Raw genomic sequence first — 24,535 nt, forward strand, 5'->3', positions numbered from 1 at the left:
CCCTAGCTCATTGCACCATCAGGATTCAAGCAAGCCGGGCCGACGAGGCTGAAATGCCAGAAACCGGTCCCCGGTAGCTTGTCTCCTTACCAGTATAAGAATTGGCTTGGTAGTTTGGTCTGCCCTGTTCCCATCATGCACTGGGACAGGAACAGACTAATTTGCATATGGCCAGGTTCTGAAGCTGGGATGGTGCAGTGAGCTAAAAAACGGTGATGGATCAAGCCCTGATCTCTTGACTGGGTAGGAGTATTCTGCATCATTCAGAAACTCTGTCCATCACCTTTTCCAAAATTGATTTTAGCTAGAATAACCTTCCCTAAGATTTTAAAAGAGGAATCTAATAAAGAAATTGGCCTATAACATCTGGGGTCTCCCCTTTGGCCCTTCTTAAACACGGGGATTATAATTGAACGGGACCATGATTTCGGGGACCCTGTGGCGGCCAATATGTTAAAAACGCTAGTCAATATTTTTGCCCAATATTTGGGATTAGCCTTATACATATCAGAGGGCACACCATCAGGACCTGGCGCCTTTCGCCCTGCTGCTCCCTCTATTGCTTTCTCAACCTCCGCTATATTAAAACGGATAGGTATCAATGGAGGATCAGAAATTGGTACCTCAAAGGTTTCCAGCTCAATATTACTCCCATAGATTTTTTCAAAATGGCTTAACCAGGCCTCCTCTGAGATGTTAACTTCTAATACAGAGTTCTGGGAACCAGTGAACAAAGGAGTATTGACAATTACCCAAAACTTGGAGCTGTCTTTCATAGTTGCTTTTTCCATTAATGCTGCCCATGCATCTTGTTTGATTTCATTTTTCCGTGCCTGAACTATTAATGAGTACTCTTTCCTAAGCTGTGCTACTAGCCTTTTATTCCTTGGTGTCTTATTAAGAGCCTTTTTAAGTAAATTGTGAGCTTTAGTGCATTTATGATCGAACCAGCCTGAGCCAGGATTAGTTTTAACTCGGGTGTTAATTGTGAGTTCTTTAGCCACTTGCAGGCAAATGGCTTCGTATGAAGCTATTACATCCCCCCATGATTGAGGGGATCTGCACATATATTTAATTCCTTGCCAACGTTTGTTGTAATTCTTCGGGGGTGACCTTGCTCCATTTTAATCTCCTCCCCTGATCTTTAGCTTTTACATCAGCTGCAACATGAGACAAAGCTGTTTTGTTCAGGAGGGAAAGACCATTGTCCAATTCAATCACTACCGGGTTGTGATCGCTAAAGGAAGACGGTATAGCATTGTAAAAAATTACATGACTTAAAAGTCCTGGGGATAGGAATATGTAGTCTATTATAGATTCACAGTCCCTAGCTCTATACGTAGGAACACGGTTACTCATCAGAAAACCCCACCTCAAACAGGTCATTATTAGACAAAAGTTCCTCCAATGCTTCCCCCTTGGAGCTATGTTCAAAATGTTGAGGGGTTGTGAAATCAGATCCATCGCTATCTCTATATTGACAGTTTAGATTACATAAGTGTACATTAAAATCACCCATCAGGATATAATGAACAAAAGTGGTTTGGTTTTCCTTATAAGTTATTAAAAAATTTGACCGCGAATGAAGATGCTCGTTTGGGGACTCCCCTTGCAATGAGTTATAACATTTGATAAGAATTAGTTTGATATTGTTTGCCAAACTTACTTCTAATATTAGATAATTAGGGGAAGTACAGTTGACCTTTTTAACTCTTCCTGTTATGTTTACTGAAACCAAGAACATAAGTCCCCCTCTGTCTCTCCCTGCTGGCGAGCTCAAAGCAGGTACATAGTAAGATGTAAAACCATTAATCCAGAAATCACAATCCTTGTCCCACGTCTCTTGAAATGCAACAATTTTGTACTGTTTCACAAAATTTACTCAGACATTATCATCCCTTTTAGTCCGCAGAACAGCAATATTCCAGCTTAACATTTTTACCTTTTCCCCCACATCCTCAGTGATGCTTGCACGCTTGGGTTCGGGGTTATTATGACTCATTTTTACTTGTGCTGGTTCCATACATCCCAAGTCAGCCAATCTCTCCCCTCCCTACCCCTCAGAGTCCTAACATCAGTCACACGCCTCTAGGCCCGAGAGTAAATCAAATCTATTTTGTGTCACAACATTGGGCCCATCCCTACAGTGATTGTCAACATTATAAAAATGTGGTACTACAGGGGCCCGAGGCTCAGTAGGAGTAAATGGTCTAAATCTCCAGAGATTAGGAGGAGCTTTGATTAAATGCGTGTAAAAATAACCAAGTGGACGCACACATACTGTTTACGTCATAAACCAAAGAGGCTGCCCTTAACAAAACTGTTGCAACATGTTGGGGGTGTTTAAAATTAACAATGATACAATCCCCACTACATGTCTTTCTGGACGGGCCAATCCAGTTTGCCCTCTTGGTGGACAATATTTGATAAGAATATTTTGTTGGGAAGCCACATCTCCTATTCAGCCATGACACTGTTTTAATTTTTAATGATTCATGTGATTCCTCATGGGACTGAGCAGGGTATTGATCAGGAGGCGGGACGTTACTTAGGACAACCACATAGGGTGCGCAGTCAGGGGGAAGATTTATAAAGCGACTTTTTTTTACCTGTCTAAAACCAGATGTGCCATCTGGTCCTGAAAAAGGCTGTTTGGTTGGACAGGTTATTGGTATAGGATCAGAAGAAGCAGTTTCAATTACAGTTATTTGCTGGCTAAGTTGCTGCAAGTTGTCTTCACTATTTCCGTGCCCCACTCCAACAGGACCCTTTGTGACAGCCTTAGCTCTTTCGACCGAGGCCAGGTGTGTTGCTCACAGACCTCCTAGCCTCTTTACTTCTGAGGTGACAGTATCCAATGTGAGCACTAGGGGTTTAATAAACTCTTCTATCGTAGCCTCTATCTTAGCTTCTATGGTGCAAACCAGTAATGAAAATTGCTCCGGGCTTATATTAATGCTGGCTGCACTATTTCCTTCCTGTGGGTCGGTTCCAGCAGCAAGACCGTTTTGAACTAGTTGGGAAGGTTCAGCTCTTTTTTTTTACTATACTTCCCCCGCGTTTAATTTGTGATTTTCTACAGGTTCTCACTGGTCTAGGGGCTGGCGGGACCTCCTCTATTGCCTCAATGGATATATCAGGTAATTCCTCCTGCAGCTCAGAATGGACCTGCGCTTCAGCCATTATGACCACCCGATTGCCCACTTCAAGAGTATCAGCTAAAAATTCCACCGCAGGGTTAGGAATATCTTGGTGTGGAACAGGTGTGCTCCCTCGACCTACCGAGGCTCTCCGGTCATTATTTATTTTATTTACCACTTTTACCTAGTAATTGTCAATTGTACCTGCCCCAGATACAACCTTATCAGTTTTAGCTTTGGACATGGTCAAAACTTAGTAATGACACTTTGGTCCTAGATAAAAAACCAAAAGCGAGCGTTAAAAGTAATATACCCTAATACCAGGGTTATAAGTATGTTAGCTAGGATAATAACTGACAGATCCCTAACCAGGGTCAAAAGAAATGTAAAGTCTCACTTGGGCAAATGTATCTTGTGTTGCAGAACCAAGGTCCGTGGCCCGGCCCTGCCTCCTCCGGCCCTGGACGGCCACAGACGGCCCGCCCGCGGGCGTCCCGCACGGCGGGATAGGTCGACTGGTTCAGACCCTGCCGGTGTCAAGTGGGAGGGGCTGTGGGTCCGTCGTTTGCCCTGCGGGATACTGGGGCGTGCAGTCCTCTGCACCTGCCGCCTCTGGTCTCTGCCTTTTACTGCCTCTGAACAAAGCATCTCCCGCGAAGCGGGAGGCGCGAGCCGCAGAAGAAGCCCCCGTTGTCAAGAAGGAGGGGCTGTGGGTCCGTCGTTCGCCCTGCGGGATTCTGAGGGGTGCAGTCCTCTGCACCTGCCCCTGCTGGTCTCTGCCCTTTACTGCCTGGGAGACATGAGCCGCAGAAGAAGCCCCCAGTGTCAAGAGGGAGGGGCTGTGGGTCCGTCGTTCACCCTGCGGGGTTCTGGGGCATGCAGTCCTCTGCACCTGCCCCCGCTGGTCTCTGCCCTTTACTGCCTCTGAACGAAGCGTCTCCCGCAAAGCGGGAGGCGCGAGCCGCAGAAGAAGCCCCCGGTGTCAAGAGGGAGGGGCTGTGGGTCCGTCATTCGCCCTGCGGGATTCTGGGGCGTGCAGTCCTCTGCACCTTCCCCTGCTGGTCTCTGCCCTTTACTGTCTCTGAACGAAGCGTCTCCCGTGAAGCGCGAGCCGCTGAAGAAGCCCCCGGTGTGAAGAGGGAGGGGCTGTGGGTCCGTCGTTCGCCCTGCGGGATTCTAGGGCGTGCAGTCCTCTGCACCTGCTCCCGCTGGTCTCTGCCCTTTACTGCCTCTGAACGAAGCGTCTCCCACGAAGCGGGAGGCGCGAGCCGCAGAAGAAGCCCCCGGTGTCAAGAGGGAGGGGCTGTGGGTCCGTCGTTCGCTCTAGTGGATAAGAAAACAAGTTACTTACCTGTAACTACAGTTATCCAGCATTGGTATCTTTCATAGATTCACATGCACCCACCCTCCTCCCTGGACAGACGGTTCTCTATTATTTGGGATACTTGCTTCCCACTTGTGCTAAGGAAAATGTGAGGAGAACTGGCTCTGCTTAGAGTGTTCTACAGGGTGCTGATAGCTGATTGGTTGGAGCTGAATTTCGGTTCTTTTACCATAATGAGTTAGATAGCCTACTAAGATTTAGGCCTCAGGCCTTTTTTCTTTTGGCCTACTACTACTAGTTACCTTTGGCACAACTTTTGTAATTTACAATGGGACTCCCGCCTCGGCGACAGGGAATGATTCAGGCATGTGAATATATGAAAGATACCAATACTGGATAACTGTAGTTACAGGTAAGTAACTTGTTTTCTTGTGGATTATTAATGTTGTGTTGTTGTGCTCTTAAAGGTATGTCTTAAAATCTTTCCTAAAGTAAACCTACATTGTGTCAGTCCTGATGGAGGCGGGGATGTTGTTCCAGTTCCTGGGTTCAAAGATTAAAAAGGCCTGCTGCTTGTTTTTTTTGTTTTTTTCATTTTCTTTTTTTGACCCATTTATCTGTAGACTTCTTGTGTCCTGGTTGAGAGTTTTCCGAACGCCACCAGAGATGGTGAGCTTGTCTTCAGAATAACCAGTGATGGTTGTTGTGATTTCTTTTAAATGATGAAGCTAGTTTTGAAGATGGTGTAGGTGTGCACAAGGGGAGCCAAAGGAGTTCCAACAGGTAGGGGGGGGGTCATATGATCAGTTTTTTTATGACCTGGATGAGACTTGCTGCGGTGTGTACAGTCTAGGAGGTCATGAGCAGGGCTTTACCACCATCCAGATGTGATAGTGTTACAGCCCTGATTATTCAAATTGTCTGTTGCGATGTATTTTCAAAAAGGGCTTTCACCTAGGTTTAACAGTGTACTTTTCATTATGAGGCGGTGAAACCTGAATTTGATTCTAATGTTCTTGAGGTTGTGCTCCTTTTGAGCCTATTCATAGTCTTTCTCTGAGACTCTTTTCTCTGAAGGCGATTTATACTTCTCTGCCTCACTTCAGCACGTTGCAGTCCTTCTTAACTCAACCTGTAGTCTACCACATTCCTGGCAAGCTAGTGCTTAGGGCATTTGCATCTTTTCTTCCAAAAGTGGTGTCACCTTTGAAAGTGGGGAGTATTTCCTGCCTTTTATGCTCTTTTCTTCGCTACATCCATTTAAAGAGGAGAGGCTAGGCTAGTTGGCCTTAGTTTCTTCATTGCTAGGACTAAGGAGTACTCGTGGAGGATCAGCTGTTTGTTGGGTTTGCTGTTGTGAAGAAGGGAAAGGTGGACCAGAAGATGGCTTCTTGGCTTATTTAATCAGAGCTAAGACCGCTACTACTGCTTTAGCTTGGGATGATTGGTTTTTGGACATCTTCCAGGTAACCAAGTGGTATCTGTCCATACTTTCTCCAGGCACTACTGCCCGATTCACAAAGCTGCACAGATGTATTTTACCCACTTGGTTCCGCTGGACATCCTGTTGTGAAATCTACTTTCCCGATCCGTACCCTTGGAACTGGGATTGATTTGGTATCCACACAAAGTGAGGAATCTGCATTTGGAAATATTCTTCTGGATAAGCAGACATTTGTTAGCGATGCAGCTAACAAATGTCTGCCCTCTACTCGCACCAAAGGGAGTAGACATCGCCCTCCGGCTCCATGGTACAACGATAGTCTAAAGATTGAAAAATCCAAATGCAAAGCGCTAGAACGCAAATGGCGTAAAAACTACGCCCCAGATGCAAAAAGAAGCTACCAGGAAGCCAGGAATCTTTATCACACGGCCTGTACAAAAGCAAGAGCTGCTTTTGTCTCAAAAACTATAGTGGAAGCAACAAATATGCCAAAAACCCTTTTTAATAAAGTTAAAGAATTGGCTGGTGCACACACTACAGCTGCTGCACCCCCATTAAACACGCAACAATGTCAGGCGTTAGCATGCTTTTTCACTGAGAAAATTGATAAAATCATCTTTGATATCAAGGCAAAAAATACAGAACCATCCTCTCCCTCTGACTCAACACCTACTCTCCTTGGTGAAAACTTACTGGAATCCTGGCCTGCTCTTTCAGTAGACAAACTGAAAGTAATTCATAAAACCATCAAATCCGGCTCCCCCAGGGACCCCATCCCTATCAAAATCATTAAAAAACTGGATGAACACTCATTAGAGATCATTGCAAATCTTCTGAACTCTTCCCTTGATCTTGCCACTGTTCCAGCCTTATGGAAACATGCCATGGTTACGCCCCTTCTGAAAAAGCCGACTGCAAATCCGGAAATACTGGCCAATTACAGACCCATATCCCTGCTCCCGGCTTTTTCAAAATGTTTGGAGAGACACGTACATTCTGCTTTAGCCACTTTTGCAGAAGAAAATTCTCTACTACATCCATCGCAATCTGGTTTCAGGGCGGGCTTCTCTACAGAAACCGCCCTGCTTGGAGTCACTGAACACATCAGAAAGCTACTTGACCAAGGTCAGACGGTCGCGCTCGTGCTATTGGACCTGAGCGCGGCGTTCGACACCATCTCCCATGAAACTCATCAAAGAGCTGCATAAAAATGGTGTACGAGGAAAGGCACTGGATTGGATCCGGTCCATCCTGACAGGCCGAACTTTCCAGATCACATCTTCACGAGCCGTTTCAGACACCCTGCCTGCATCGCACGGAGTGCCCCAGGGGTCTATTCTAAGCCCGCTGTTCTTCAATATATATCTCAAACCCCTGGCCGACCTTGTTGAACAATCGGATCTTACTCTTATGAACTACGCCGACGATTCCCAAATCATCTTTTCCCTATCCGAATCTTGTCCTCACTCCCCTTCGTTACTCAAAGAAGGACTATTAAAAATCCTGAACTGGATGACAAATAACCAGTTAAAACTAAACGGCGACAAGACGGAAATACTGGTGCTGGGAAAAGATCAAGATCTCTGGAATCCCGTACACTGGCCTGACCAGATGGGCGCCTTTCCTACCCCTGTGACCCATGCTCGAAACTTGGGCTTTATTCTGGGTAATTCCTTATCCATGAACAAACAGGCCAGTAAAGTAACCGGCCTATGCCTCACCATAGTTAAATGGTTGAGGAAGATCCTCTGGATGCTGCCTGTGTCAACGCAAAAGACCGTAGTCAATGCCCTCATTACATCAAGGCTTGACTACGGCAACATTCTGTACTTGGGCGCAAACAAATCTGTAATCGGCCGACTGCAGATGGTGCAAAACGCAGCGGTTCGGCTACTCTGCAATATTCCCAAGAACTCCGGAGTCTCGAACCATCGCCGGAATCTTCATTGGCTCAGGATCGAAAACAGAATCCGCTTTAAAGCCCTGAACTGTATGTTCAGAATTAAAGCGGGTACAGCGCCCAAATATCTTCAAACCCTCGCCTACCTCTAAACTCCCAAGAGAAACCTTCGGTCGCAGTCGGCAGCCTGTTTCTGCGTACCGAGATTTAAACGGGCGAGAACAGGTGGCAGATCCTTTGCCTATCTGGGACCCTCCCTTTGGAACACGCTCCCCCCCCTGCATCCGGAAGGAGGAAAATTACTTCAGGTTCAGAAAGCTTGTTAAGACCTGGCTGTTTGAACAATAACACTCAACAGCCATGTCCCCCTTTTTTCCGCTCTCAATACTAGCTGTGTCTAGGCGCCGGGAAACCCTTTTTGGGTAGCTGTTGCGCCCTACAAATTCAAAAAATAAAATAAATAAATATAAATTACCTGTGGTAATGCTCTTTCTGGTGGATATTCCTTAAGCGGCAGATTCCTCACTATCTACTTTCCTCCTTGTTGTGTGAAGTGGACTTTTGATTAGTAATGTAAGCCTTGTGAGCTTTTGCACAATGGCAGTAAGGCTATGTTCCACATATTTTTATATGTAATTCCTAATGGTTAGCTGATGCCAACATGCAGAGGTGTGGTTTATGTGGTTCCATGTTGTCATATCTGAAGGCAGGATGGCGTTGATGCAGTGGTCGTTGGCGCCACTTGGCATGCACGAGCGATTGGAATACTTTCCATATCAAGTCTGACTCCTAGGAAGATTCACAAGGTGAGTAACCTGTCGTTACATAAAGTATACACTGAAATTGCCAAAGGTAAATCGTTTTTTTAAAAACAAAAATACAGTGCTGAGCGGGGCTTATTTTCTTTGTAGATTACAATACTGTTTCGAATTTCACAGGTGGCCTCTGAAAAAAACTCAAGCAATGACTCAGACTCTGAAGTCGATCTGGAAACTCAAGAAGCAAATTTAAAAAAGCTGCAGCAACATTTTCCAGATTTAGACAAAGAGGTGAGTCAGTGGTCCGTTTACATAGATATTAAGTTTGAATGCCTGATTATTATTTTTTGTATCTCAATTCTTTATTAATTTTTCAAAAAGATACACGTATTGTTTTCATTGACCTAAATATTTCATAGTCTTGGGTGGTTAGTTTTTGCATATTCCTGCGTGTTATTTTTTTTTCCCCAGTGACTGTTGACTGCTCCCTTCCTTAAATGTGTTAAGTCCCTGTACTAGAACAGCTACGAGTGTTACAACCCAAAACCATGCTAACATAATGACCTCTAAGCTCTGTGTACTGAAGAGGATGTGGCTCATCTGTCGACGGAGACCTGTTTTTTGTTTCTTTCTGAAGTGCAGGTGTGCTATCTCAATAAATACCAATTGGACATATTTTTACACATCTAGGTGTTTGAACTCAGAAATACAGTTTTTTTTTCTTCCTAAATTATCATTTGGTATGAGGCTCTGTGTTGATTCTGGCTGGAAGAAGACCATGCTTTGTGTAGTTTTAGCTCTGGGCTATTTTGTTTAATAATTTGTGGGTAGATTCAGAGGTCCTGGATTGCAATTTTTTTAACATGTTTATATTGACAGTTTATCATTCATTGATCAGCATACGTTTTTAGGTGGAGCGTCAGCGAAGGACCTATTGGCGGTTTTGGGGGAATCGGAGACAGCGTTCGGGCTCGCGCCTCTGCTGTCTCAGATTCCTCCTCGAGGGCGGGCACGGCGCCGTGCACATCCCCTGCCTGCCATTCACATGCTCTCGCAATCACACACAGGCAAAGTCACGCATGCGCACACACATTCCCACGCGCACACACTCACCCCTCTCCCCCCCAGGAATACACACACACACAGGCAGGCACGCACACACGCATGCACGCACCCCCCTCCCCCACCACTCACGGGGCTCACGCGTGCACACACAGACACACATATCCCCCCCTCCACTCACCGTGCTCTTTTGTCGCGTCGCCTCGCTGCGCTCCTTTTCTCCGGCGCATCTCCACACGCGGGGCACTTCTCTGGATCTTCACGCTACCGCGGGGCTCTCCCTCCATGATGGGAGCCCCGCATCAACGAGCAACACCCGTCTCTTCCGGCCGCGTCACAGGCCCCGCCCATGTCACGGGCAAGGATGCCTGACTTCCGCAAACAACTTGTTTTAAATGTGATCCTTAATAAATAATTCAAACGGCACATATGTTTGCACAGTGTGACTCGTGACTAGGTGTATCCCACCTCCACAAATGAATCGCCCTATTAAGATTAATCAATTAACTTTACCATGATTACTTCCTTAATTAGGATTGAGCTGCTTTTCCTTTTCTTTCACTTTCTTCTCACTGCTACATCTGTAGTTAACGTAATGTAAGCAGAAGAGTTACATCGGCATGTTGTGTGCAATCATCAAGGGAAGGCTAGTTCAATTCACGGCCTCTAAACCAGTGCTCTGTGCAAACTAAATATAACAGTTTCTTATGCGAAACTGAAAGAACAGATTGCCGTTATGGTGCAGATGTTCTTTTACATAAGGTCCCGTCTCTCCCGAGGTACGTGTGAGTCACGGAGCGGCTCAGGTTGCTTCTAATGTGTCCTGGCAGACTTCTGTCAGAAAGCAAAGCAGTCACCAGAAAGACTCGTCCGCCAGCACTAACGTGTGCGCAAGCACGAGCTAATTCTTTTTATGTGTGCAGAATTATATGGGGCGAACTCGACCCGAAGGTATCGGAGCGCTCTATGTGAGCACCAGTTACACAAGGAGATAGGCACGGGGATATTAAGTGATTTGCCTTGAATCACGGGATGCTCAGCCGAGGCTTGATCCTCGTTCCCCAGCTCCAAAGTCGGCAACTTTAGCCATGAGTCCACTTTCTGCCCCGGAAGTAATACTTGATTGCTACCACAAACTAACAATACCATTTTGATAATCTCACCATGTGGGTTGCCAGTGCTGGCTTCTGATTACAAATTCTTTTTATGTGTTCTTCAGCCACGTGGCATCAAAGAAGCTAGTGAAGGGGATAAAACATGCTGTCTGTACAAGTAATAATTTGAATTATTATTGCACTTTTACTATCTGTGGACAATAGTTAGCATTAGTGCATTTTGCTTTGGAGTCCGGTCTTACAGCAGTTCTAAATGTTTTTACATCCACTACGAGTGCAAATCCACATTTTTTTATTACTTTTATGAGTTTGCACTCGCAAATCATTTCACCGTCTGTATTACTGAGGTGTCTAAGTACTTTTGTAAATCAGACTCGTAAAAAAAAAAATAAGGAAGGGAAACAAATAACGGAGGACAAATGAAGAGGAAACTCTTGTAAAGGAGGCTTTCTCAAAAAAACTGGTATCTTGAAGGAACCCTTCACAATAAAAAAACAAGATATGAACGGGCCTGCTGGCAATTCATTTGAAAGAAGTAACGGATCAACTTTATTTTAAATGTATATCGCACACAGCAGAGCACATCATACTCAGGTCTGACAGCAGAGCAGAGCACATCACACTCATGCCTGACACCGTATTACACACAGCAGAACACATCTCTCTCATGCCTGATACCACATCACGCACAGCAGAGCACACCACGCTCATGCCTTACACCACATCACACACAGCAGAGCACACCACTCTCAGGCCTGACACCACATCACAAACAACAGAGCACATCACGCTCAGGCCTTACACAATGTCACACACAGCAGGGCACATCATGCTCATGCCTGACAACACATCATGCTCAGGCCTGACACCACGCACAGCAGATCACATCACGCTCATGCATGACACCACATCACACACAGCAGAGCACATCACGCTCATGCCTGACACCACATCACACACAGCAGAGCACATCACGCTCATGCCTGACACCACATCACACACAGCAGAGCACATCACGCTCATGCCTGACACCCCATCACACACAGCAGAGTACATCATGCTCAGGCCTGAGACCACATCACACCCAGCAGAGCACATCACGCTCAGGTCTGACACCACATTACTCACAGCAGAGCACATCACGCTCAGGCCTGACACCACATCACACACAGCAAAGCACATCACACTCAGGTCTGACACCACATCACACACAGCAGAGTACATCACGCTCATGCCGGACACCACATCACACACAGCAAAGCACATCACACTCAGGTCTGACACCGCATCACACACATCAGAGCACACCACGTTCAGGCCTGACACCACATCACACACAGCACAGCACAGCACAGCACAACACGCTCAGGCCTGACACCACATCACACACAGCAGAGCACATCACGCTCAGGCCTGACACCACATCACACATCACTCTATCTATCAATCAATCAATCAGTGACACTTATAAAGCGCGCTACATACCCGTAGGGTCTCAAGGCGCTGGGGGGGGGAGCCGCTACTGCTCGAACAGCCAGGTCTTCAGCTTCTTCCTGAAGGAGAGGTGGTCTTGGGTCAGGCGCAGGTCGGTCGGGAGGGAGTTCCAGGTCTTGGCGGCCAGGTAGGAGAAGGACCTTCCTCCTGTAGTCGCTCTTCGGATGCGGGGGACGGCGGCGAGGGCGTGGTTGGCTGATCGGAGGTGGCGATTGGGAGCGTAGAAGTTGACTCGGCTGTTGAGGTAGCTCGGGCCTTGGTCGTGTAGGGCTTTGTGTGCGTGGGTGAGGAGGCGGAAGGTGATTCTTTTGTTGACGGGGAGCCAGTGAAGGTCTCCCAGATGTCTGGAGATGTGGCTGGTTCGTGGGATGTCGAGGATGAGTCTGGCTGAGGCGTTCTGGATCCGCTGGAGTCTCTTCTGGAGCTTGGCGGTGGTACCGGCGTAGAGGGCGTTGCCGTAGTCCAGTTGGCTGGTGACGAGGGCCTGGGTGACGGTCTTCCTGGTCTCGGTGGGGATCCACCAGAAGATCTTCCGTAGCATGCGTAGGATGTTGAAGCATGCCGAGGAGACGTTGTTGACTTGCCTGGTCATGGAGAGGGAGGAGTCCAGGATGAAGCCCAGGTTGCGTGCATGGTCTGTCGGTTTGGGTGCGGTGCCCAGGGCGGGAGGCCACCAGGAGTCGTCCCAGGCGGAGGGAGAGGAGCCCAGGATGAGGACCTCCGTCTTGTCCGAGTTCAGTTTCAGGCGGCTGGTCGTCATCCACTCGGCTACCTCTTTCATCCCTTCGTGCAGGTTGGCTCTGGCGGCGACGGGGTCGTTGGTCAGGGAGAGGATCAGCTGGGTGTCGTCGGCGTAGGAGATTATGCTGAGGTTGTGTTTGCGTACGATGGCCGCGAGGGGGCTCATGTAGACGTTGAAGAGGGTGGGGCTCAGAGATGATCCTTGGGGGACGCCGCAGATGACTTCGGTGGCCTCTGACTTGTACGGTGGTAGGCGGACTATCTGTGTTCTTCCGTCGAGGAAGGAGATGATCCATTCCAGCGCCTTGTCCTGGATTCCGACGTTGCTGAGGCGCCGTACTAGGGTGCGGTGGCAGACCGTGTCGAATGCCGCGGAGAGGTCTAGGAGGATGAGGGCCGCTGTTTCTCCGTTGTCCATCAGGGCTCGGATGTCATCGGTGGCGGCGATGAGGGCGGTCTCGGTGCTGTGGTTGGCTCGGAAGCCGGACTGTAAGGGGTCGAGGGATCCGTTCGTCTCGAGGAAAGCGGCCATCTGTTTGTTGACGGTCTTCTCGATGACTTTGGCTGGAAACGGGAGGAGCGAGATGGGGCGGTAATTCTTGAGGTCGGTGGGGTCCGCTGTTGGTTTCTTGAGTAGAGCGCTGAGTTCGGCGTGTTTCCAGCTCTCAGGGAAGATGGTGGTGTCGAAGGATGTGTTGATGATGTCTCGCAGGTGGGGTGCGATGACAGCGTCGGCCTTGTTGAAGACGTGGTGAGGGCAGGGGTCGGTCGGTGATCCGGAGTGGATGGAGTTCATCGTGCGGATGGTGTCTTCGGTGCTGATCGGGGTCCAGGCGTGGAGGGTGGTGGTGGGGGGTGGTTGTTCGGTCATGGTGTGCGTTGGTTGGTTGTTGAAGCTGTTGTGTATGTCCGCGATCTTGTTGTGGAAGTATGAAGCGAGGGAGTTGCAGAGGTCTTGCGATGGGGTGATGTCGTTGTTTCCTGCGCTGGGGTTGGAAAGCTCTTTCACGATGTTGAAGAGTTCCTTGCAGTTGTGTGCGTTGTTGTCCAACCGGTCCTTGAATGCTGTTTTCTTGGCGGCGCGGATCAGCTGGTGGTGTTTCCGGGTGGCAAGTTTGAAGGAGGTCCTGTTGTCCGGTGTCGGTTCCCTTCTCCAGACTTTCTCGAGGGCTCGGCAGTTCTTCTTGGAGCTCTTGAGTTCGTCGGTGAACCATGGGGCTTTCTTGCTGCCGGGTCTGCTGGGCGGGGTCCTCAGTGGGGCGAGTTCGTCCGCGCAGTTGCTGATCCACTTCGTGAGGTTGTCGGCGGCCTGGCTGGGGTTTGCTGAGCTGGCAGGGGGGTGCTGGCTCAGGGAGGTGGCGAGCTGGTCTGCTGTGATCTTGTTCCAGCTTCTGCGGGCGGCCTGTTGCTGGTGGTGGTGGGTCGTTGTTTTCTTGAAGGTGAAGTGGACGCAGCTGTGGTCCGTCCATTGAAGCTCTGTGGCGTGGCTGAAGTCGATGTCCTTGCTGGATGAGAAGACAGCGTTGAGTGTGTGTCCGGCGAGGTGGGTGGGGGTGGACACCAGCTGCTTGAGTCCAAGATTGGCGAGGTTGTCGAGCAGGGTGCTGGTGTTGCGGTCGTTGTTGTTCTCCAGATGGAAGTTGAGGTCTCCCAGGAGGATGTAGTCAGCGGAGGGGAGGGCATGTGGGCTGACTAAGTCGGCGATGTCCTCGCTGAATTGTGTGCGTGGTCCAGGGGGTCGGTAGATCAGGGTGCCTCTGAGGGTGGTGTTCGGGTTGGTGTGGATCTGGAAATGCAGGTGTTCGGCGGTGGTCAGGGAGTTGTCGGTGCTGGTCGTGAGACGGATGGTGCTCCTGTGGATGATGGCGATGCCTCCTCCCATCTGGTTGGCGTTTCGGTCCCTCCGGACGATCTTGTAGCCCTCTGGGATGGCGATGGCGATGTCGGGAGCTGAAGAGGCGTTCATCCAGGTCTCCGTGAGGAAGGCAACGTCTGGAGCTGTGGTGTCGAGGAGGTTCCAGAGTTCGATGGCATGTCTGTGGACGGAGCGGGTGTTGAGCAGGATGCACTTGAGGTGGGTGCTGCTGGTGTTCGGCTTGGTGGGTGCTGGTGCGAGGCAGGTCCCGATGCAGGTGAACTTGCAGGCGTGGCAGCTGAAGGGTCCGTGGGTACGTCGTGGAGTGGCTTGATGGCATTCTGGGAGCCGGCCGGTGTTGAGAGCGGTGAGGGTGGCGGCGGAGTACGTCAGGCGGGTCGGTCGGGGTCTTCGTGGGCCAGGGGTCCTGGCACTGGGCGCGGTCCAGGCGCGGACGGGCGTAGACGGGCTTACCTTTGGCGCGCCTTCGGCGCACAATCGGCGCGCCTGCTGCGCGTGACCGCTGCGCGTTCGCACGGTCGCCATTTAAGGCGAAGTGCGCGGGTGGGCGGAGCAGCTGGGAGGCGGGAGCAGGGAGGGTACAGAATAGAAAAAGGGGCGGGGAAAAGCGGCGGTGGCGGGAAGGGAGGGCGGAGGGCGGCGAGGTAGGCGGACAACAAGGAAGGAAACCACAACACGGGGGAAATAAAAATTAAACAGAACAGGCACAAATTCTCGACAAAACAAGGAAAAAATCAAAGTTATACAAAACAGGCACAAATTTTAGACAAAACAAGGGCAAAAACAACCGCAGCGGCGCCAGCCGGCAACCGGCAAACGAGGCAGCAGCGAGGCAGAGGGCAGGCAAGGGGCACACACAGCAGCTGGTGGCCGTGCGGCGCGGGGGTGTCCCACAAGTGGGTCACACTCACCTGCGTCGCACGGTCGCCATTTAAGGCCAAGTGCGCGGGTGGGCGGAGCAGCTGGGAGGCGGGAGCGGGGAGGGTACAGAATAGAAAAAGGGGCGGGGAAAAGCGGCGGTGGCGGGAAGGGAGGGCGGAGGGCGGCGAGGTAGGCGGACAACAAGGAAGGAAACCACAACACGGGGGAAATAAAAATTAAACAGAACAGGCACAAATTCTCGACAAAACAAGGAAAAAATCAAAGTTATACAAAACAGGCACAAATTTTAGACAAAACAAGGGCAAAAACAACCGCAGCGGCGCCAACCGGCAAACGAGGCAGCAGCGAGGCAGAGGGCAGGCAAGGGGCACACGCAGCAGCTGGTGGCCGTGCGGCGCGGGGGTGTCCCACAAGTGGGACACCAATTATCGCACCACCACAGCATCACTCAGCACCACCATAGCATCACTCAGGGGCACCACAATATCACTATGTGCTACCATAGCATCACTGAACGCCACAGCATCACTCGTCGCCACCACAACATCACTCGTCGCCACCACAACATCACTCAGCGCCACCACAGCATCAATCTGTGCAACCATTCAACAACAACTGGTTCAAATATGTTCTCTCAATGTTTCAAGCTTTATTACAAATGTCACAAAAAGATGTTAATATTTCACTTCTATTCTTGGATTTTCCTCACAATAAAATACACTGAACATAATCTTCACAAAAGTTATTTACAAAAGGTTAAGCTATTGCCATTATTAATTACAATAACTTTTATTTAAGTATTAATTATTAAAAAAAAATTGAAAGCCATTGTTATTTGTAATATCAATACATCTAAGTCACGTAAATACAACACATTGCATTACAAATGCTATATGTGTCATATTGGCATTGTAAATGACAAAGCTAATAATTTCACTATTTTCAAAACCAACACATAAATACAAAAAATTTCATTTACAATACCAATAGCTCAAACTTTCCGAATGCGAGACCTATTGCATTGCAAATGCTTGTTTCTTTTGCTGCTTGTTTCAGTTTCCAAAATATAAAGCAACCAATCAATCATAGAAGCGGGAAATACAAAGTTCAGTGTATTTGCTGAGCGCACCGTTACTCAATCATATCAACAAGGAGGGGCCCAGCAGGCATAATTATCAGCAACTAACACTGCTCCGTTCTGCCATTACATGACCTCATTCTAGGATGGCTGTTTCCTTGTCCACTTGGCCCCATAGAAATGTACGTTCTCTGTTACTCAGGGTGTTTGTCTGGGAATGTGATGTCTGCCATCTCGGGATTGTGTATTCATAAATCATGTCAAACTGGGAATTAGGAACTGGGATACTAGCTGTCTGTCTGTGTCTGGTGAAGCACTATTCGTACATAAGGCGTCATAAATCTCGTTAAGTGCCCGGGAGGGAGGGCGGGCGTTGAGCCGAAGAGGGGCCCCGAAATAGCAAAGATGGGGCGAGGGGAAGGGGGTGAAACTCCCCCCATTCCACCTAGTTCAGGATTTCGTAAGCATCCGATCTCACCCCAACCATGCGTTACACAGCTAGCCAACCCGCTCATCCCACCCCCTCCATGCAAGGGGGGTTAGGGGGGGGGCTCCCAAGAATCTCATTCATAGCCAATCTCGTGGATCAAGCCCAGTCCTCTCTAGGGGGGGGGGGGGGAAATTATCCCGGTCTTTCACTCCGGACTGAGGGGGGTTCCACTTTCTCCACCTGTGGTACTTGGAGCACTTGGGTATTCCCAGGTATGCAATATGACCCTCCATTGTTCTGCTTCTGCTATCAGGCGCAGTGCTCTTTTCTCTGCCCCGGCCCACGTCGTCACCTCCCTCTGTCACACAATCACCTATGGTCACATAGGTGCTTTCCAAGCGATTGCTATATGCCTTCTAGCCACCGCCAGAGCCAGGTTTATGAACTTATTTCCCGCTTTACGTTTAGGTGGCCTAGAGTAGAGTCTCAGTAGACAGACGTATGCAGTGCAAGGAAGCGTGTGTCCTAGTGTAGAATTGAGTGTCGGGAGGGCTGTATGCCAAAATATTTGTATGACCCTGCATTCCCAAGTCATATGGAACAAATCTGCACCTTTCCAATTACATCTCGGGCAGCGCCTCTGCTCTCCCCCAAAAATTACAAATATCCTGTGCGGTTTTCAGTACATCATGTGTACATAATTAAACTGTACGTATTTCAATCTTGTGCTATTTTCTTAGGAGATTCCAGCACCCTGCCCCATTCTGCATCTGCGAGGTCTCTCCCTAAATTACTTTCCCACTTCTCCCGCAATTGGGTCAGGGCGGGGGGGGGGGTCAATGAGGCCTCCCGCAAGGACGCGTAGAACTATTTAATTTGGTGTCCCCCACCGCCCAGGGAGACAACTGCTCCACAGTCATAACCTGTTGCGGCTCGCCATGGGGAAATCCCACCAATGGCAACTCTTTCGAGTATTTTGGAGTGTCGGGTACTCTTAATGCTAGGTTTCCAGCATTGCAGTGCCGTGGTCTGCAGTATGGTAGTGTAGGGAACTTTTGTTGTGTGTATCAGGAGCTTCGCCAACAGTAGGCTGGGGCTCTGGTCAGGCTCCGCTGATAAAGTCCCGTATACATTCACTCCCTCCAGCTATTGTGCCAACCATTGCATCTAGGCCGCGAGCTGGTATAACTCGCAGTCAAGAACTCCCAAGCCTCACGCATCTATAGGGCATTTCAATATCATAAGTGCCACTCTACGCCTGCCATCTCCCCAAACTAAGTCTCTCACCAGGGAGTCCAGGTTGCAAAATCAGGCTGCATGCAGTAACTGGCATATTAGCAAATCAATAGAACACCTGGGGGAGCATAACCATTTTTGCCAAGGATATCCTGGCCATTATGGGGAGGCATAGCGTACCCCAAAACTGAACACTAGATCTAAGAGATCTTAGTGCTTTACTCAGATTCCCCTCTCTCAGATCCTCCAATGAGTGGAAGATCTGAACACCCAGGTATTTGAAGGTTTCCGATGCACAATTAAGGTCCACGGGTACTTCCTGGCAGGCGCTAAAGGTCCAGCCACTGGGAAGAGATATGTATTGCACTTGTTAACTTGCAATCCTGACAGTCTCCAAACTTCTCCAGATGTCGCTGGGCCGTTTCCACCCCCGAGCAACATCACAGAGATACACTAATACATCTGCCTATAGACAGATGATGTATGTCCTACCCCCTAATGTTAACCCCATGCCTTCTCCCCCTGCCAAAACAATTCAGCCAGAGGCTCTAACGCCAAGGCGAATAGAAGTGGCGACAGGGGGCAGCCCTGACGAGTGCCTTGTGTTACACGATATTGTGGGGAGATGGTTTTGCCGGACCTAACCCTGGCTGTGGGGCAAGTATAGAACAATCGTACCCAAGCCACCCAGTCATCCCCATACCCAGACACCTCATAACTGCCAACAGGTAGTCCCATCCTACAGTATCAAAAGCCTTTTCTAGGTCAATCGATAAGATAGCAGCCTGCCGGAGGGCGCGCGCTCCTGGATGGTAGAGCACCGAGTATAATCTACAGAGGTTATACGAGGTATTACGGGAGGGAATAAACCCATTTTGATCTGGGTCAATTAGGTCCTGCATGTGCGGAAGTACCTGAAGTGCCAGTACTTGACTGGTTATCTTAAATTCAGTATTGAGCATGGAGAGGGGCCTGTAATCTTTCACCTCCGGGGACGCCGTCTTTGGGAGCGAGACCACCAATGCATCTCGCGTGGTGTCCAGCAGGTAGCTGAAGTTGAAGAGACTCCGCATACAGGGTCACCAGTCTTGGTGCTAACTCAGTCCCATAAGTCTTCTAGAATTCTCCCGGCAGGCCATCTGGGCCGTGAATTTTCCCGTTAGCCGTAGCAGCAATAGCTCCCTGTACCCCCTCTAGAGTCACTGGTCCACCTAATTCCGCCCTGGTTTCTTCATCCAATGTACAGAGACCTAGCGGCTCCAAGAAAGCATCAACAGCTGCACCAGAAAGTCCCGGGGGCGGTGTAAAGGGCTTTATAGTAGTCCCTAAACAGAGCATTGATGTCTCTTGGGTCATGCAGGATTAGACCATCTGTCGTCTGTACATGCATAATCGGTGAACCATGTATTTCCGGCTGAATCAACAAGTACAGGAGACGGCCTGCTAGTCCCTTCTCCCTCTGTACGCTATCCATATAGGTCATATAATCATGGGACCTAAGCCGTTCCAGTGTATCAGCATATTGCACACGTTTGACCAGAAGGCGTGTGTGGGCCTGTGTGTCCCGTCCCTGGAGATTATCCAACTCCTGTATTTCTCACACTTTATCCAACAACTCCCAGTGTAGGTCCCTATGTAACCCCACAGTTTTTCCCATGCAATGACCCCACACCACCACCTTAAACACTTCCCATTCTACCAAAGCAGATGAAGCAGAATGCTCATTGTCAACAAAGTAATCACATACAAGGGATTGCAGGGCATCGGCAAATGGAGCATCTTCCATGGACATCGGATTAAGGTGCCATGTTGGTATTGGGAGTCTATCTCCATATTGCCGATATATCAACAACAATTGGCTGTGATCAGACAAAGTGTGTCCCAAATACTCTGTATGCGTGATGGAATCGTAAGGGTGGGGGAGCACCAAAAGGCATCTAATCAAGTATGGAGCTGGTGCATTGGGGAGTAAAAGGAGTATTCTTGCTTGTCCCTGTGTTGCACCCTCCAGATATCTTTCAACCCCCAATGGAACATCCAGTCTCGCAGACCAGCCACCACTTGGCGGGTCTGGGCTCCGGGAAGAGGGAGATGCGATCGGTCCAGATCCACATCTGTCACTCCATAAAAGTCCCCTCCTATTAGTACTGGGCATACCATCATGTCTGCCACACGTATAGAGAGGTCAGCCATATAGGCCAACGGATCCTGATTAGGGGCATACACACAGCCCAATGTGACTTCCCGCCCATACAGCCTCCCCAAAAGGAAGACATACCTGCCCTCTTGTCTGTAGCAGACTGCATTAATTCAAAAGGCACCCTGCTCGAATCCAAATCAGTGTCCCATAGGCATACGCTGAGAAAGTCGTGGCGTACACCTGTCCCCTCCACCGTCTACGCAGCCTCTCCACCTCAATTTGGAGCAGGTGAATTTCTACCTAGAGAGCTACCTGTACCCCATTTATTGTAAATTACATTGCCTTTTATTTATGTTTTGGTTTTTGAAACATAAATAAAAGCCATTGTCATTTACAATGCCCATAGGTCAAACTCACGTAAATGCGAGACCTTTTGCATGGCAAATGCTTGTTGTTACCGAAAAGTCCTTTCCACAGCGCATACTGGCTCTTTTAACGTTACTCACGAAAACAAACAAGTACCGGTAAAGCACGAGATGGCTTAGTGTTACCAAAAGCACAATGCTCCAGCACCGGAATTATAATCAACATAGTGGCAGAACTTAAATCCCAATGGCAGGAGTCAGGAGGCCTCACAAGGAACATATTAACCTGTAATAATGTGCTAGAATCTATTGGAGGAATATGGTTAAAGACCAGTGTGCACACTGATGAGAGGCATGTGAGTCCAGGACAGTGTCTCTTATGAATGAGCAGTGGGGACCCTGAGTAATAGTCTCTTAATGTATGCAGTTTTCCCATCTGCACTAGTCCTGTTATCATCAGCGCTATTCTTATTGTTGTCATCGGCACTAGTCTCGTCATCGGCACTAGTCTCGTCATCGGCACTAGTCTCGTCATCGGCACTAGTCTTTGTTGTCATCAGCGCTATTCTCACTGTTCTCGTTAGCACTAGTCCCACTGTTTTCGTCCGAGCTTTAGTCATTATCATCAGTGCTATTCTCACTGTTGTCATGAGCACTAGTCCCATTGTTATCATCAGAGCTATTTTCATTGTTATCATCACCACTAGTCCCGTTATCATCAGGGCTATTCTCATTGTTGTCCTGGGCACTAGTCCCATGGTTATCAGTGCTATTCTCATTTCTGTCATGAGCAGTAGGCCCATTGGTATCATCAGTGCTATTCTCATTGTTGGCATCAGCACTAGTCCCATTGGTATCATCAGTGCTATTCTCATTGTTGGCATCTGCACAATACCATTGTTTTCATCAGTGCTATTCTCATTGTTGGCATGGGCACTAGTCCAATTGTTATAATCAGTGCTATTCTCATTGTTAGCATCGGCACGATACCATTGTTATCATCAGTGCTATTCTCATTGTTGGCATGGGCACTAGTCCCATTGGTATCCTCAGCGCTATTCTAGTTTTTCGCATCGGCACTAGTCCCATTGTTATCATCAGTGATATTCTCATTTTTTGCATCAGCACTAGTCCCATTGTTATCATCAGTGCTATTCTCATTGTTGTCAGGAGCGCTAGTCCCTGTGCAGTCACCCAAGTATAAGGTCAATAGCCAGCTGCATATCTGATGTTCACTAATTTACATTGGTAAAAGGCTTCTGCTCCGGTCCACTCCGCCTGTAGCACAGCGCCTCACTATGAGGCCAGAGGATAGGATGAGGTGTGAAGAATCAGAGAACAAAAAGCGCGCCGGCAATAAAGTAGATGAGGCACATTTGGGCTAATGAAGTGTCCGAGACCAATGGAATAGGAGGCAAAGAAACACTGAAGGCAACGCGTCTCCAAAAAGATAAAACAATAGGAACCGGTGCGTCGCACACTTCCAGCTGCATTCAGTTTTAATTGCATTTACATAACACTATTTGTGGCGAGGCGTCTAGTTATGCATGACATACTAAATAGCCCCCACTTCCTCTCAGAAGTCACGCCACTTATATTTACTGTCACTACCTTCAAAGTTGTACAGAGCTCCGCAGTCTTAATATGGCTCGTGCTACTGCACCACGCTTCCCTGTGAAATGGATCCAAAGAAAAAGAAGCCCACGAGTGGTGCGCCAATGCGAGCCATGTGGTTTCAATTATCGTGCCTGTGTCTGGGCACGATAAGTGAAACCACATAACAGCCGGTGTGCGTAATAGACACCAATAGGCAATGGGCGGAGCAATGCGCACGCCTGAGGCCTATTGCATGCTGACTTTGTAAAAAACGCACATGTAAAGGCCAATAACATGCCCCAAAAGGAAAAACACACTCTTGTGCATGTGCCATTCCTAGGTCAGCTTCTGAAACCCCATTTTTACCTACTAAATGTCTTGCGTTGCGTGAGCAGTGCATTGCACTGCATTGCTAGGCGCAAGACCTAAAAGGACATAAAGGAATATTGGATCCCAACATAGACCAACTACCCAATCCCCAGAGCAGTATGGCAACGGCCCCCCACCCAAACCCTTCGTACAATGAATAGTCAAGCGAGGTCCAAACCAACTATGGTGTAGTCTTACAGTGGGTCGTGACTAAGCATGGGCGAATTTTGCGAATTGGCAATTCGCGAATTTGTGAATTGGCAATCCGCAAAATTCGCTGATTTTTTTATTTTTGCGTGTTCGCGAGGCGCTTTGCAATTTTGCGGGTTTTTTTTTTTGCCTACTTAATGACTGCCACCCTCTTGTTTTTTATGCCCATCTCCCCTCTGTACCACTTGTTTCTGTGCCCTTCTGCCCTCTGCCCCACTTTTGTGCCCTTCTGCCCTCAGCCCCACTTAGAATGGCGCCGGCAAGCTGCCAGCGCCATTCTAAAATAGGTAGAAATAGCTTCAACAGGAAGCACTAATAGATAAAGTAAAGCAGGTGTTCCAGTTGAAGGTCAAATTAAGTTACACAATCATTAATCACCCCAAGTTTGGGGGTGATTAATGATTGTGTAACTGAATTTGAGCAGCACCTGCTTTACTTTATCTATTAGAGCTTCCTGTTGAAGCTGACTTTTGTAACTATTTTAGAATGGCTCTGGCAGCTTGCTGGCGCCATTCCAAAAGAGTTACAAAAGTCAGCTTGAACTTTTGACCCAATCCCCGTTCGCGGATTTCCGTTCCCGGATTTTGCGTGAAATTCGCGAATCTCGCGGATTGCGAATTTACAGAAAATCCGCGAAATCCGCGAGCGGAACGGATTTCCCGCCCATGCTTAGTCGTGACCTAGGCAAATGTGTCAATTTTGTGTATAGTATGCTGGGGGATTGTACCAAGCACCGTCCTTCCCTTTATTCAAACCTGAACCATAGTACCTTGATGTTCCAGTGCAACCCCGCCACCTCCAGGAGCCCAGAATCCACAGCCAAATCCACTCCACATGGCAAACCCCTCTATATGGTCTCATCCGCCGCCTTCCGGTGATCTTTGGCATGATTAAACTGCCTCTATTGGAGGAGTCCGATTCCGATACCTCCATGCCCCTTGGCGAGCGTGAACCTACCTCTGACTGTTGTTTGTCTTCCTGCTTCATCTCTGCCACTGCCTGCAGTGCCGCCGCTCTTTCACGCTCTGTTTGTGAGGGGCTTGGTTTCTTTGGGGCGCTCCTCTGCGGCCGTCTCCTAGATCGCTTTCCAGTCCACCGGGCTTGGAGGGGTGGCACTTCCTCCCGTGCCATCCGGGGGGCCCAGGTCTAGTACCCTTCCAGCCAATCCCAAGCCGCAGAGGCAGTGTCACAAAAGTACATCTTGCCATCCTCTATTCTGCGTAGCCGGGCAGGGAAGAAAATGGAGTACTGGAGGCCCTCTACTCTCAACGCGTTCTTAACCTCCAAAAAGGAGGCGTGGTTCCGTTGCAGCTCAAGGGTATAGTCCAGGAATATTAAGACCATGCTGATGTTTACCTCAAACAGGCCATCTGAG

The 24,535-nt window shown here is 48.8% G+C and overlaps 1 protein-coding gene across 1 annotated transcript in view; it reads left to right on the plus strand.

Moving 5' to 3' along the window:
* The window catches only part of SMARCAD1 (SNF2 related chromatin remodeling ATPase with DExD box 1), an 833,806-nt gene that overhangs the window by 304,450 nt on the left and 504,821 nt on the right, over positions 1-24,535 (plus strand). The window contains exon 7 of the mRNA XM_086961941.1: positions 8,747-8,857. Within this exon, the coding sequence (XP_086818067.1) occupies positions 8,747-8,857 (111 nt within the window). The remainder of the gene's footprint in view (positions 1-8,746; positions 8,858-24,535) is intronic.

This window comes from Lissotriton vulgaris, chromosome 3_1 (assembly GCF_964263255.1).
Source record: "Lissotriton vulgaris chromosome 3_1, aLisVul1.2, whole genome shotgun sequence".
NCBI classification, from domain to species: domain Eukaryota; kingdom Metazoa; phylum Chordata; class Amphibia; order Caudata; family Salamandridae; genus Lissotriton; species Lissotriton vulgaris.